The sequence below is a fragment of the Setaria italica genome, chromosome III (assembly GCF_000263155.2).
Source record: "Setaria italica strain Yugu1 chromosome III, Setaria_italica_v2.0, whole genome shotgun sequence".
NCBI classification, from domain to species: Eukaryota; Viridiplantae; Streptophyta; class Magnoliopsida; order Poales; family Poaceae; genus Setaria; species Setaria italica.
The window spans coordinates 17582815-17596614 of record NC_028452.1 but is presented as its reverse complement, the minus strand read 5'-3'; the positions used below and the strand labels follow the sequence as shown (position 1 = coordinate 17596614).

Here is a 13800-nt window from a genome sequence, read left to right as displayed (position 1 = left end):
ACAATTTACACGATCCTATTATCTATCTAGCAAATGTTCTCATTTTAGTACTAAGGCAAAAAAAATTAATCGCCCACCGTGGGGCTCGAACCCACGACCACAAGGTTAAGAGCCTTGCGCTCTACCGACTGAGCTAGACGGGCTCCTGATTACTAGTGGTGTAAGTAGATACTATACAATTTATGAACAATTATAAATCTTATGTTTAGACCTTGCTGTGTCCCGTTATATAGTTTCATTTCAAGCCATTAACATGCCCTGCGATCTTGATACCACCATCGAGAAGACGGAGAAATAGCACGCGCGGCAGCACCGCTTGTAAAAACAGTAACGCACCTTTGCCGTTATGCAAGGAGGCAACTTGAGGCATGAAGAAAAACATCAATCCTTTCCTTCAGTCTAGTGCCTAGTCGATCCTTTGACGTGACGCCATTTTAAGAATAGAATTGCATCTACAGATCTAGATACTAAACTTCTAAAGTAGCCAAGGCACATGGTGCACATACTACAACACAAAGCCCCATGATGTTGACATGAACCTCCGTTATTTTCGCTTGCTACAACGGTTATAGTAGCGTAGACTGATGCTTAGGGGGTGTTTGGATCTGGAGCTAAAGTTTAGTCCGCGTCACATCGAATATTCGGATGCTAATTAGAAGGACTAAATATGAACTAATTACAAAACTAATTGCAGAACTCCTAGGCTTAATCGCGAGATGAATCTATTAAGCCTAATTAATCCATCATTAGCGAATGTTTACTGTAGCATCATATTGTCAAATCATGAACTAATTAGACTTAATAGATTCGTTTCGCGATTTAGCCTAGGGGTTGTGAAATTAGTTTTTGTAATTAGCCTATGTTTAATACTCCTAATTAATGTCCAAACATTCGATGTGACAGGACTAAAATTTAGCCTGGGGATCCAAACACCCCCTTAGGCTTAGCATACTGCTGCTTAGGCCTTGTTTAGTTGCCCAAAGTTTGGAGATGCAAAATTATTGTTGTAACACTGTAGCACACTGTAGCGTTTCGTTTGTATTTGTGAATTATTGTCCAAATATTGACTAATTAGGCTCAAAAGATTCGCCTCGCAAAGTACAACAAAACTGTACAATTAGTTTTTGATTTTGTCTACATTTAGTACTCCATACATGTACCGCAAGTTTGATGTGATGGGAAATCTTCTTTTTGCATAGTGTCAAAGTTGGGAGTTTGAGGGGAATTAAACAGGACCTTAATTGTCCACGGCTTCTCCTATCAAGGCCCCTGAAACACGGCGTACGTCCGGTTGACTCCATTGGCGCAACACGTCACGTGATCATCGCATCTTCCCCATCAGCATCACCGCATCAGCAAGCGCCCGCGTCAACGGCAAAAGCCCAAGCGATTTTTTGAAAGCCCAAGCGAAACGACCCGCCGACCCCGAGTCCCGCGACTCGAGCTCGTACTGGTATTACAGTACCCGTGCCCGGGCGCGACCGCGACCGAGACGCCACCCCGCGCTGGGTCACGCGCCGCGCACTCCCTCCCGCTCGCTCGCCTGTACACGCGCCACCACCTCCTCCTCCGCCCCCTCCTCGCGTCTCGCCCCCATTGCGCGGCGCGGCCGGCAGCGATCACGCTCGGGGGGAGCGAGCCCTTCTAAACCTATCTCCGGAGGGGGCCCCGACACAATGCAGGGGCAGGCGTACATCCGCCTGGGGAGCTTCGGCGGCGCGCCCGGCGCGGCGGGCGCGCCGTCCCCGCCTCCGCCTCCGTCGTCCCCATCGCAGGCCGGGAGCGGCGCCGGAGGGGGCAGCCGGGCGCCCGCGAAGGGGGGAGGCCCGGCGAGGGGCGCGCCGGGGACCGCGGCTTCGGCGACGGCTGCGGCGCGGGCGGGGGTCGGGCGGGGCGGCGGCGCGGCGCGGAGGGCGGCCAGGGCGGTGCTCGCGGCGCTTCTGCGGAGGCAGGCGGTGTTCCTCTTCGCGCCGCTGCTCTACGTCGCCGCGATGCTGCTGTACATGGGCTCTCTCCCGCTCGACGCCGTGCCGCGGATCATCGCGCGCCAGCCGCCCGGGTCGGTGTACCGCAGCCCGCAGCTGTACGCGCGTCTCCGCGCCGACATGGACGCCGACAACTCCACCGACGCGGTCAGTCCTTCCCTCCTGTTTGCACGTTCGCTGCCGCGTTTCAATTTTGTTTGTGGGGCTCGCAGTTTGGTCACAAATGCTTGGCCGCATTGACCATTAACTGCGTAGCGATTGGGCTTGGTGCGCAATGCTTTTGCTTATGTGTTGGTCGAGCTGAGATGGTGTACTGTGCGCGTAGTTGACTGATAACAGTTTAGATTATTTTATTGTGCTGATCAATTAGAATTGGAACCTGGTCTTCGTCCAATAGCAGGGAAAGGCAGTAGAAACGTGGGGTTAGTATGGTTATTATTTACTTATCTACTTGTTTGTGCGATTCCTATGGCTTCATGGGATGACAGGAACAACCATTTTGTCTCATGTTCTGAAACTTGGTCCAGGGTAGCAGGTGTCTTAAAATATTATTGATTATGGGTTGGTTTAATAAAATTAGTGCAGTACAGGGGTATGTGCTATCCTGCCCTATGCTCTGAAATAGAGATGGTGTAGTTTCTGTGTTCATCAAACTAGCCCTTATAAAGTGCTGTTAAGCCAGATGCTCCGCGAACCACCGGTACATTTCGTTGCAATGATTTTGCTTGTCCTCCTCAAGTCCTCATCATGGAGAATGTTATTGCTCCTAATAAAGAAATAGCATTCACGTGCACAATTGGATATTATGAAAAGAAAATCATGCGACACCTGAAACCAAACATGATAGTCTCATGATCAAGATGCTCCAGTAACAGCACAACAAGCAAACTTCACCTGCATTTCTGGTGTTTGAAGTGTTCCGCATCTCTTTTGCTGTCATCTTCACCATTACTTATTCATGTATCACTTGCAAGTACCTATAACATCCATGTATTATGTCCTCAATGAAACAATGTAAATTGTGGATTCACGTACAAACAAATGAAATTTAATTGATCAGATGTAAGTATGGGTGAACAGAAATGAATTTCAAAAACATCAAATTCATCACAGGCCCTCCGTTTTCTCATGTCAAGTAGAATAAGAATAGGAACATTGGAACAAGCACATCGAGTATATATGTGCGTCTATTTACACATTTCATTGCAATATCCTGATCCTGCAAAGGATCCTAACTGCATGGCAAGGTAATGTCCAGGAATGATATAGAAAAAGGTCATGCACTTATGCAGTTAATCGTCTGTTGCATGTTTTTCATGGTCCTTTATGGATGTCGCCATGTGTGTGTGTGTTTTGGGGGGGGGGGGGGGGGGGGTTGTGCATCGGCCTAATTTCCAGCTTCTTAATTTGTGTTAATGTTGCATGCATGCTTCTTGTTCTCACATTGTCATATTTTTCTAGCTAGCAACTGTATGGAGGCACACTTACAAAGGTGGCACATGGCAGCCCTGCATAAACAATGGGACAAATAGTATGGCATTTTCCTGCTGCTCCTCCATTTGTCTTGACTCCTGTAAATATGATACATCAGTTGTGCAGATTTTGTGCATTTGTAGTTTCTATTGCTCCTTCTAATATGTCTTCTTTTGGGGTACTAATAATGTGTCTTTGATACAATTTAGGTTATTTTGTTTCTTTTCTGATGTGTATATTGTAATTTTGTGAAGCCCTTAACATATTCAGATTTGTGAATGGAAGACTTTCTTGTATTGAATCATTACAGAAGTTATTTTACATGGTCTTATGTTTTACTTTTAGCAAATGTCCAGTTGTCGTGCACATTCTTACTAGTAAACTGCAAACATGAGATCTGCTATTGCTTATTATGCTCCACTAATGAGTTTATAATAAAACTTACAAGCTCTAAGTATTGCGTATGATTTTTACATACAATTGACAAGTGTTTATTGATGGCTAACTGATCATCTTCCTAATATAAGAATATTTTTCTCCCTCCAGTGTTTCTTTTATTAAAGTCAAGGTGTATAGAGTATTTAAGCCATATTAATTTGGCATAGGACAGGTTATTTGGATAAATGGAAACAATATGAGTAAATATCTCATAAAATTTACCCTAATAGTATCACATTTTGAAAACCTTTTCAGGACATACTACAATTTAGTAGTTAATGAAAGTGCCATTATATGACTATGTAAAGGCGCAAACATCACTTTCTTTATTTGTGACTGGAAGGACTTGTGTTTAGAAAACTTGCATCTTCTCCTTGTATTACTCTCTTTCTCTCTCTCACTCATAATATATTCCGAAACTTCTGTTAGGTTTACCTGAATCAAATGGTTACATATATGTTGAGGCAAATGGTGGTTTAAATCAACAAAGGACATCGGTAGTCACCTTACTCAGTGGTTCCTTATAACTTCTTATATTTTAGAATCATTTATTAACTGGTATCTTGAGGTACTAACTCATGCTTCTCTTTCTTTTGTTTTTCTATTTTTCAGATATGCAACGCAGTCGCGATTGCTGGTTTTCTGAATGCTACACTTGTCATCCCAAATTTCCATTTCCATAGCATCTGGAGGGATCCTAGGTCTGCACCCCCCCCCCCCCCCCAACACACACACATAACACAAAACAACACATGCCCATCTCCTATACCATGAACTCCTGTAAACTAAATAGGTTTCCCTTGGTTCATGGTGTAAAACCATAACATACCATTTTCTTCTAGTATCCCTCGGTTCATTGTGTAAAACCATAACATAGCATTTTCTTCTAGTATGCATGCTGATCTTGTTTGATGTTAATGCAAGGAACCATCTTTCAGTTTTTGTGAAGTTACCTTTGCAGAACACTCTGTAATGTTTGAGTTTTAAAGTTTCTAGAATCTTAAAATCACTCTTTTTTTTCTTTGCTTCATTATCATCTCTTTATTTTCATTTTAAACATTTTTTATTATAGTTTAATGCCAAGTAAGGCTGAGTTAGTTCTAGAAGGAACCAGAAACATCATTCCATCTCTCTGCACAATGCATAAAATCATGTAGATCTTAAGTTGCTTGTGCACTCTGTTGCTACTGCCTCCATCCTAAATTATAGGTCATTTTAGCTTTTTTAGGTTCATTGATTTTTCTATAAATCTAGACATAACGTATATATAGGTGCATAACAAAATCTATGAATCTAGAAAAGTCAAAACGACCTATAATTTGGTATGGAGGGAGTAATTGTTGGCAGCACAAATATCACATCATAAAGGACCAAAAACTGGTATTAGTTGTCCATGTTTGCATGTCATAATGGGAAAACTTGGCTTCATTAACTGAATTGCAGTTATTATCGCTAAGAAATTTCGAAAATAATTATAGATTCTAGGAGGATAAGCTGCATACAATATTTTCAATGGTTGAATTGCTGTACCTATTGTTGGGTGCCATATGCTTTTGCACTTGGTTGGATGACTCTGCCTTTTATTGAGCTGTTCCACTTTGTTCAGGTTCTTTGACAACTCTGTTGGTTGTGTAAATATAATTGATCATTTCTGGGGACTATGAGATTTAGCTTCTTGTTAGCTGATGAAAAGACCACCTACCAGTATTAACTTTTCTGCTTGTAAATTGCATTAACAACTGACATTTCATTTTTTGATACAGCAAATTCAGTGATATCTATGATAAAGACCACTTTGTACAACGTCTACAAAATGATGTTCGAGTAGTTGACAAGATTCCTGACTTTATAATGGAGCGGTTTGGTCACAATCTCAGCAATGTTTTCAATTTCAAGATAAAGGCTTGGGCACGTATTCAGTATTACAAAGATGTTGTTCTTCCTAAATTAATTGAAGAAAGGTGAGTTTAAATACAGTTCAGTTATTGTTTCTTTAATTTACAGTTGCTTATGTTGAACGTGGTTATAAAGTGCTTTATGATTATTTATGAATTCATTTATATCCTGCATCAATTGCTTACCTTCCATTTGATTTAACTAGTTTAATAATCCAAATTTTATAACTTTAATTGGTAACACAACCTCGGCCTAAAAAATAATTGCTAGCAGAACCTCTGTATCTGATTACTACTATCTCCGTTCTCAAATATATGAGGTTTAGGACAAGCTAGCTAGTTTAAACGTCATAATTTTAAGATTTATCCATGTGCTTCAGATTATTAGCCTGGAATCCCGGCTCTGTGAGTTCTTTCTTCCGTGATGAACTGTCGGCACCAGTCCTACATTTTTTCTCTGTGGACCGAGGAGAAAGGGACGGAGGGAGTATTATTTACTGAAGAATTCAGAGATGCACAGCTAGTTCGCTGGATACGAATATTTTAGACTTGACATGGGAATCTGTACATGTAACCTTTCTATTACACTCACTATGATATTGATTAATTTATGTAGGACATCCTACATTAGAAATCATTGATGTTGGTCGGCGTTTCTCGTCAACCATATCCTGTTGAATTTGTTCTAGACTTGACCAATTCTTTCATTTCTTTGCCATCAAAAGTTTCTGTGGTCTGTGGCTTGTGCGATGCCACGTTTCAAGGAATTGAATTGTTGACACTCCCTTTTATATTTACAAATATTTTTAATAATGTGAATAGATGCAGACATTGGTGGAACCATTTGTCTGTTTACAGGGACACTACTGGAGTCGAGCTGATTGCATCCATTTTTGGAAATTTCGTTTCTATATTGTTAAGTATCATGAGGTGCTCAATTCAATTATAACATGATTCTTTCTGATGCTATGCTCTATAGTGCAGATTCATCAGGATTTCTCCTTTTGCCAATCGACTCTCATTTGATGCACCTCCTGCTGTTCAACGGCTGAGATGCTTGGCAAATTTTGAAGCCTTAAAATTCTCTAAGCCAATTGTGTCTTTGTCTGAAACCTTAGTTTCTAGAATGAGAGAGAGAAGTGTTGAAAGCGATGGAAAATATATTTCAGTGCATCTTCGTTTTGAGGAGGTTGGATCTCTTTCATGAACCTTGATGCTTATAATGTTTGGGAACCAGGGACCCACCATCGTGTATTTTATTCTTGATGCATAATGTATTAATATGCTGCTAGTGTTCTGAAATAATTGTACCACCTTTTTCTTTCTCGAACATACAGGAGAGCTGCATATCATTATATTAAGAAGAAAAGGAGTCTAGATAACTCGTACAACCCCTAGTGGCGCAAAGATAAAACAAGATGACTAAACAATAAAAACACGACTAACAACCAAAAGAGAACATCTCTAATTGCGGCATCTCTAATTGTTATTTTGCAGGATATGGTTGCTTTCTCATGTTGTGTTTATGATGGTGGTGATGAGGAGAAGAAGGAAATGGATGCAGCCAGAGAAATAGGTTGGAGGGGGAAGTTTACTAAGAGAGGACGGGTAATAAGGCCTGGAGTGATCAGAATGAATGGAAAATGTCCTCTAACACCTTTGGAGGTATGTCTGTATCTAATATCAGAAGCTGAACTGCTGTTAGTGACATTTCAGAAATTTGTCCTCAAGCACATTTGCTGGTCTATGCTCTAATCATGTCTTCTACTCAGTTTAAAACAGATTCATTTAAGATCACAGCAGAATTTGTCTTGAGGATTTAGATGCTTATGTTATGATGTATAGGTTGGGTTAATGCTTCGTGGAATGGGTTTCAGCAATAAGACTGCAATCTTTTTGGCATCTGGAAAGATTTACAAAGCAGAGAAGAACATGGCTCCTCTTCTTGAAATGTTTCCTCTCCTACAGACAAAAGAGACTCTGGCATCAGAAGAGGAACTTGCTCCATTCAAGGTAGGAATTATAGGATTAGATATTTTCTTGTTTCTGTATTCCTGTACATTCATTGTTCTGAAATGACGCGTTATTACCAGAATTTCTCCTCAAGGATGGCTGCTATTGACTATAGTGTTTGTGCCCAAAGTGAAGTTTTTGTGACCACACAAGGTGGAAATTTTCCACATTTCCTTGTGGGTCACAGGAGATACTTGAATGGTGGACATTCAAAAACAATTAAACCAGACAAAAGAAGGCTTGCCGTACTCTTTGATAACCAACGAATTGGGTATGATGATACTCTATGCACATAGTGTTGTTTTGCTTTAGTTTGGGTTCTAAGCACTGAAACTTGCATTCTAGGTTGCTAAAATCGCAATTTCCATCTATCTGCAGGTGGAAGTCATTGAAACGGCACTTGCTTAATATGAGAGCACACAGTGATACTAAAGGGATTGAAATGAAAAGACCAAATGAATCTATATATACCTTCCCATGTCCTGACTGCATGTGCCGCCTGAACAGAACAGAACACTCAAAACCCAAATACAGTAGATAGTTAGTACCTCATAATCGCAATTCCATAGGCTGACCCTATTATTTCCGGCATTCAGTCTAATTTTACCATTCTTCATGTGCTGTGCGGCCCTTCATTACTTCATCTGCAAGGCATTCTTGCCACAGCATTGGACAGAAGTTTGTTCTCCCGGTGGTCGTTTTTCCTTATATAGCATGTGCCAACGTGGATACCCCAAGATTCTGTGGAGTAGTAGATCAACCATGATGCTAACAATACATCGACTGACTATAAACCTCAACAGCAGATCTAACACCAGTAGGCTACTATCCATTGTCAATGAAGTATCATACGGTTTAGGGTAGTGTTGCTCTTGTACATGGTTCATTAGCAGTCTGTCATCATGTACAAATTTTGAATGGAAGACAGACATTGTAAATTTCTTTGTTTCTCATGTTGCTCAAAAAATGGGATTGCTGCAACAGTTTCCCTGTATTCTGTTAGCTAGGTCTTCTCTGTTGTAACTGTTCTGACACTTCTATTCACAACTATAACAATAAAAACTGCCAAATGGCACTTGGTTCTTGCTTTGTCATTATAGAGGCAAGTTATTTGCTTATTTGCAGCATGTCTTCGAAAGCTGCTTATTGGTGATTTTTGTAATTGTCATTATGATAATCAGGCGTCTGAGAGTGAGCTTCAGGTAAGGTACATCAATCCTTTGCTTCACTGCTATTATTTCTGATTTCATTCTGTTTTAGGCACAACATTAACTGCATCAGCATCAGCACAGAAAGCTTTGATCATCGAAGTAGCCCACATGCAACATCAATGGTTGGGTGGGAATCTTGGATGGAGGCAACACTGTTTCATTCAGTGGAAGGAAGCTAATGTGTTCATGACAGGTAAGAAAAAATCTCTGTTTCGAAATTTGGCAGTTTTACTTGAAACCCACATCTTGAAGGAACCATCAGCTCAAAATTTATGAAGGAAAATGGCAATTGAAATCAAGTTTTACATTAGGTGAGAGCAGGTTTATGACTTAGCATATTGCAGTTTTACTGTCATGCATTACTGAACCTATATATTTGGGTGAGAGCTTGCTGCTTTTATGTTGCTGTGGACCTAAACATGATGGGGGGCAAGTTCCTTAGTAGTTACATACATCATATGAGTTGGGAAATAGCATTGATTGTGTCATTGACCATGTGGCCTCAGGCCTCATTTGGAATCATCACATTGGATGTTATTTTACGATGTATTGCATAATTATAGCATTATATATTTATATGTAGCTAATTTTACCAAAGTTGGTTGATGTGCAATATGGGGCATTTGACTTAACAAGCTTGGAAATTTATACTTGAGGATACTTTAAAATTGTGACCATTTGAGAGAGCATATACATAATGATTTTGAGTATACTTGATTCCTAGCTGATTAGGAAGGAACGATCATTAGTCCACTTTGTTTGCTGTCGTCACCGCATCCAACGAGAACGAAGCAGTTTATGCAAAGCCCCTCTTTTCCAAACATTGATATTACTTGTATATGTTGTGTCAGTGATCCCCCCCCAACACACACACACACACACAGTAGGTATATTAGCAAAAAAGGTAAAACAAATCCAAGAGATAATGGCCATGTCTTTTACGTCATACGAAGGCATTGAGGCAGGCGCTGTTGGGATCAAGTACTGTCTTTTTTCTTTATCGGAGTAAACTGTCCTGAACTCCTGTTTTAGTTAACCTATCAGTATGCTTACCATTCTCGTGCAGGAATGGAGTGACCTAACTAACGCCTGCCTGTCAGCGAGACCCACATGACCCGGGCTTGCCTGTCACTGAAATTTTTGCGAGAGCAATAAGAGAAATCTCATATGCCATGTCACTGTATAACCCTTACCTATCATTTGATTTGATAATTGCCCCCCTACATAACATACGCATGGCACGGCGCTCTGTCAGCCCTTTTTTTCCCCCTCTCAAAGGCTTGCGGCTCCAATGTGATTTCTTCCCCTCGATTCACTTCTTAAAATCTCCTTTGTTCTTTCCCCTTCTTTGTCTCTTCTTCTAGCTTACATAGTCACACGCAAACATTGGCTCTCGTCTCTGCTGTCTTCTTCCTCCACTTTCCACTCTTACCTCCAAGGCTCCAATGATCACCAACCTATCGTTCACAAGTGCCACTTTCTTGCGGCGATGGGCTAGGGTAGCTCTCTGTGGCAGCCTCATTGCTACAGCATCTCACCACCTCATTTGTCACCCTTGTCGTCGTTGTCTCGTAAGCACTCTGGACTTTGATGAGCTTCGCTCCACTGTGAAACATAGAACATGGCATACGCAACGCAAGCAACTGTTGGCTCGGTTCTGTTGTCTCAACAAGTGGGTGCAACACGAAAGTAGCCAAAAAAAACCACTGGCAAGTGGCAAGCATTAGGTCTGATGAGCTTGGTTGTGCATCTACATCGTGATCAAAATTATTCGAAGAACTGTTGGAGCATAAACAGAGAATAGCAAAGTTATCATATCAGGAACCGCGGGGTCGTGCATTGTTGCGCTAGAGCTGGCCAGCCTTGCTCGCTGCCGCTACAGACCAAGCCACCCACCCGGCCTCCACCGCCATTAATTTCCTCGCAACGCAAATCACACAACGCGCTGGCGGGTGGCGGCACACGGGCGCAGCACAGAAACTTTGCCAACGAGCCCCAAATATCCCGGATAAAATAGCCAAAACGCTCCGCGATTTTTCCTTGCAAAAAAAGGGCGCTGAACAGACAAAAAGGAAATAAAATATTCATTCCTTCCGCTCACCATCCCGCATCTCGAGCTTCACCACCACCTCACTCACTCCCACCCTTCGAGCGGCTCGCTCAGCTCCACTGGCGGCGAGATGCGGAGACAGATCCTTCCAGTCTCCCGCCTCGTACACCTCGCGGCGGCTGTCGCGCTGCTCGCCACCGCCGTGGCGGCGGCGGCGTCGAAGCCGGGGGCCGTCGCGGTCAACGTGACGGGCGTGCTGTCGGCGTTCCCGGACCTCGCCGACTTCACGCGGCTGCTGGCGTCGAGCCCCGTCCTGGCGGAGCTCGCGGGGCGGTCGTCGCTGACGCTGCTAGCCGTCCCGAACGGCAACCTCCCGCAGTCGCCGTCGGCGTTCGCGGCCGCGTCGGGCGCCGACCTCGCCGACGTGCTCCGCTACCACGTCCTCCTCGAGTACCTCGCCCCCGCCGATCTCCGCCGCCTGCCGGCCTCCGGGAAGCTCGTCACCACGCTGTTCCAGACCACCGGCCGCGCCCCGGCCGACCTCGGCGCCGTCAACGTCACCACCGCGGGCGCCTCGCTCGCCGTCGTCCGGTCGCCGGCGCCGTTCGCGGGGTCGAACGCCACCGTGCTCGGCGCCATCACCGCGGTACCCTACAACCTGAGCGTGCTCGCGGTGACCGGCCTCATCGTGCCCTCCGGGTTCGACCTCGCGGCGTCCGAGTCCCGCCCGCCCGCCGCCGTCAACATCACCCGCGTCCTCGCCGACGCGCGCGCCTTCAACGTCGCCGCGTCCATGCTCGAGGCGTCCGGCGTGGCGGACGAGTTCGAGGCCGACGAGCGCGGCGCGGGGATCACGGTGTTCGCCCCCACCGACGACGCCTTCGCGGGACTCCCCGCCGGCGACCGCCTCCAGTCCCTCCCCGCCGACCGCAAGGCCGTGGTGCTCCGCTTTCACGTGCTCCACTCCTACTACCCGCTGGGGTCCCTGGAGTCGATCGTGAACCCCGTCCAGCCCACGCTCGCCACCGAGTTCAGCAACGCCGGCCGCTTCACCCTCAACATCACCCGTTCCAATGGCTCCGTCGCCATCGACACCGGCGTCGTGCAGGCGACCATCACGCGGACCGTCTTCGACCAGAACCCCGTCGCCGTCTTCGCCGTCTCCAAGGTCCTCCTCCCCAAGGAGATGTTCACCCGCACCGACGGCGGCGACTCCTCCATCGTCGCCGCCACCGCCGCCGCGTCCTCGCCCCCGCCGGCCGCGACAGCCCCACAGGCCTCCGAGAGCGCGCGGACGCCGCCGACGAAGCTCTCCTCCCCCCCCGCGCTCCGCGGCGGCGGGCAGGAGGACTACGACAAGGCGTCTGCTCCGGCGCCGTCGCGGGTAGCCGGGTGGTGGTGTATAGCATTGGTGTACCTACTCCTACTTCCGCTACGTCTGGTATGAGATCCGGCCGGACGCTAGCCCATTGCCGTTCCTCTTTCTTGTGCTCAATTTTGCTCTTGCTTTTATTTTCTCTTCTTCTTCTTTTTGCATTTGGGTTTTTGCTAGAATCTGTACACTGGGAGGGGGGAGAGGGAGAGAGGTGAAGATTGAAGAAGATATGATTGAGCTGCAAAAAACAAAAGAAAAACGCAGCATCCTTTTAGGAAGGAAAAAGAGTTGGTTATCCGCCATCAAAAGGGAAAATAATAGTACCACCATGTAAAAATCCAATCAAATCCATTCTATTCCATTTCTCTGGTTCTGCACTCGTGTTCGTGAGCTCGTCCCATGTCGCAACCTGCATTGCATTGTCATCCGCCGAGTTCGTCGGCGGCGCGGCTGGGGTTGCTGACTTGCTGCTTGCCGCTTCTCCAATTCCATTTCGCCGTGTGGATTTGCTTGGGGGGGTAGGAGGACGCGTCGCGCTCACCGGGCGGTGAGGGGAGAGGTGGTGGTGGGTGGCTGGCAGTGAGCTGGCGGGCGGGAGGTGGGGACGCGGCCGTCAGCGCGCCCCCGGCTATAGATTCGATCGCCTTCCGCTCGCGTCGCGTCGCCGGACGCTCTGGCTCTGGCGTCCGCCCGCGTGTCTGCTTCTTGTCGCCCCGCCACGTCACGGCCCCGGCCGGCAGGAATTCCGGCTCCAGGTCCAGGGCTCCTCCAGTCCTCCCCGTGCGCCAGGCGCGGTGAAAAGCGAGAACCCCTCCCGTCCTTCTGCTGCCGCGCGCGCCTCCATCATTAGCCGCCCTACCCATCATTGGGCGGCCAGCTCTGATGATAGGTAGTGGATGGCGAGGAAGAAGAAGAAGAGCCGCGCGCCCTCTTGGTCTTGGCCTCTTGGGACCCGGCTGGGACGCTGGAATTTTGCGGTCATCTTGCCGGGACTCTCTCTCACTGTGAATTGAAAGCGTCCTGATCGGCCGGGGACGGATGGCTGGTCCTCCGTGCCCAAAGCCATTGGAGCTGGCGAGCTGCAGTGTCGTGTCGTCCCCGGCCGGAACTGTTACCTGCGAGCTGATTGATTCCTCCTCCTGAGCCAAGCTCTTGCGGCCATCGGGCTCATCAGAGATCCATGGGACCGCATGATTGGGTGGGATGTGATTTCATGACGAGGATGAGGAGGCAACTGTTGATTATTGGCTTGTTGCCCGATCATTCATCAGTTCAGGGCGAAGTGAAACGGGCACCACTCTCTCCTTCGGCCGCCGCGACCTGGTGCTGGCGCTGGACCTCTCTAACGCATTGGCATCTG

General features: G+C 46.2%; 2 protein-coding genes and 1 non-coding gene across 3 annotated transcripts; 2 read left to right on the top strand and 1 right to left on the bottom strand.

The window, feature by feature from the left end:
- Positions 1 to 70: 70 nt before the first annotated feature.
- Positions 71 to 143, bottom strand: TRNAK-CUU. The gene has a single exon. It is a non-coding gene; the product is annotated as a tRNA-Lys (tRNA).
- A 1741-nt stretch (positions 144 to 1884) lies between these two features.
- On the top strand, positions 1885 to 8672 carry LOC101779327 (uncharacterized protein At1g04910). The gene is made up of 10 exons (XM_022824997.1): positions 1885 to 2132; positions 3447 to 3516; positions 4326 to 4393; positions 4509 to 4597; positions 5660 to 5857; positions 6776 to 6980; positions 7289 to 7456; positions 7637 to 7804; positions 7885 to 8075; positions 8183 to 8672. The coding sequence occupies exons 1-10, from the start codon at positions 1992 to 1994 to the stop codon at positions 8343 to 8345; spliced, it is 1461 nt and encodes a 486-aa protein (XP_022680732.1). The 5' UTR covers positions 1885 to 1991; the 3' UTR covers positions 8346 to 8672.
- Positions 8673 to 10954: 2282 nt separating this feature from the next.
- LOC101786819 (fasciclin-like arabinogalactan protein 4) lies at positions 10955 to 12817 on the top strand. Its single transcript, XM_004961796.3, has one exon. The coding sequence runs from the start codon at positions 11196 to 11198 to the stop codon at positions 12510 to 12512; it is 1317 nt and encodes a 438-aa protein (XP_004961853.1). The 5' UTR covers positions 10955 to 11195; the 3' UTR covers positions 12513 to 12817.
- Positions 12818 to 13800: the final 983 nt, after the last annotated feature.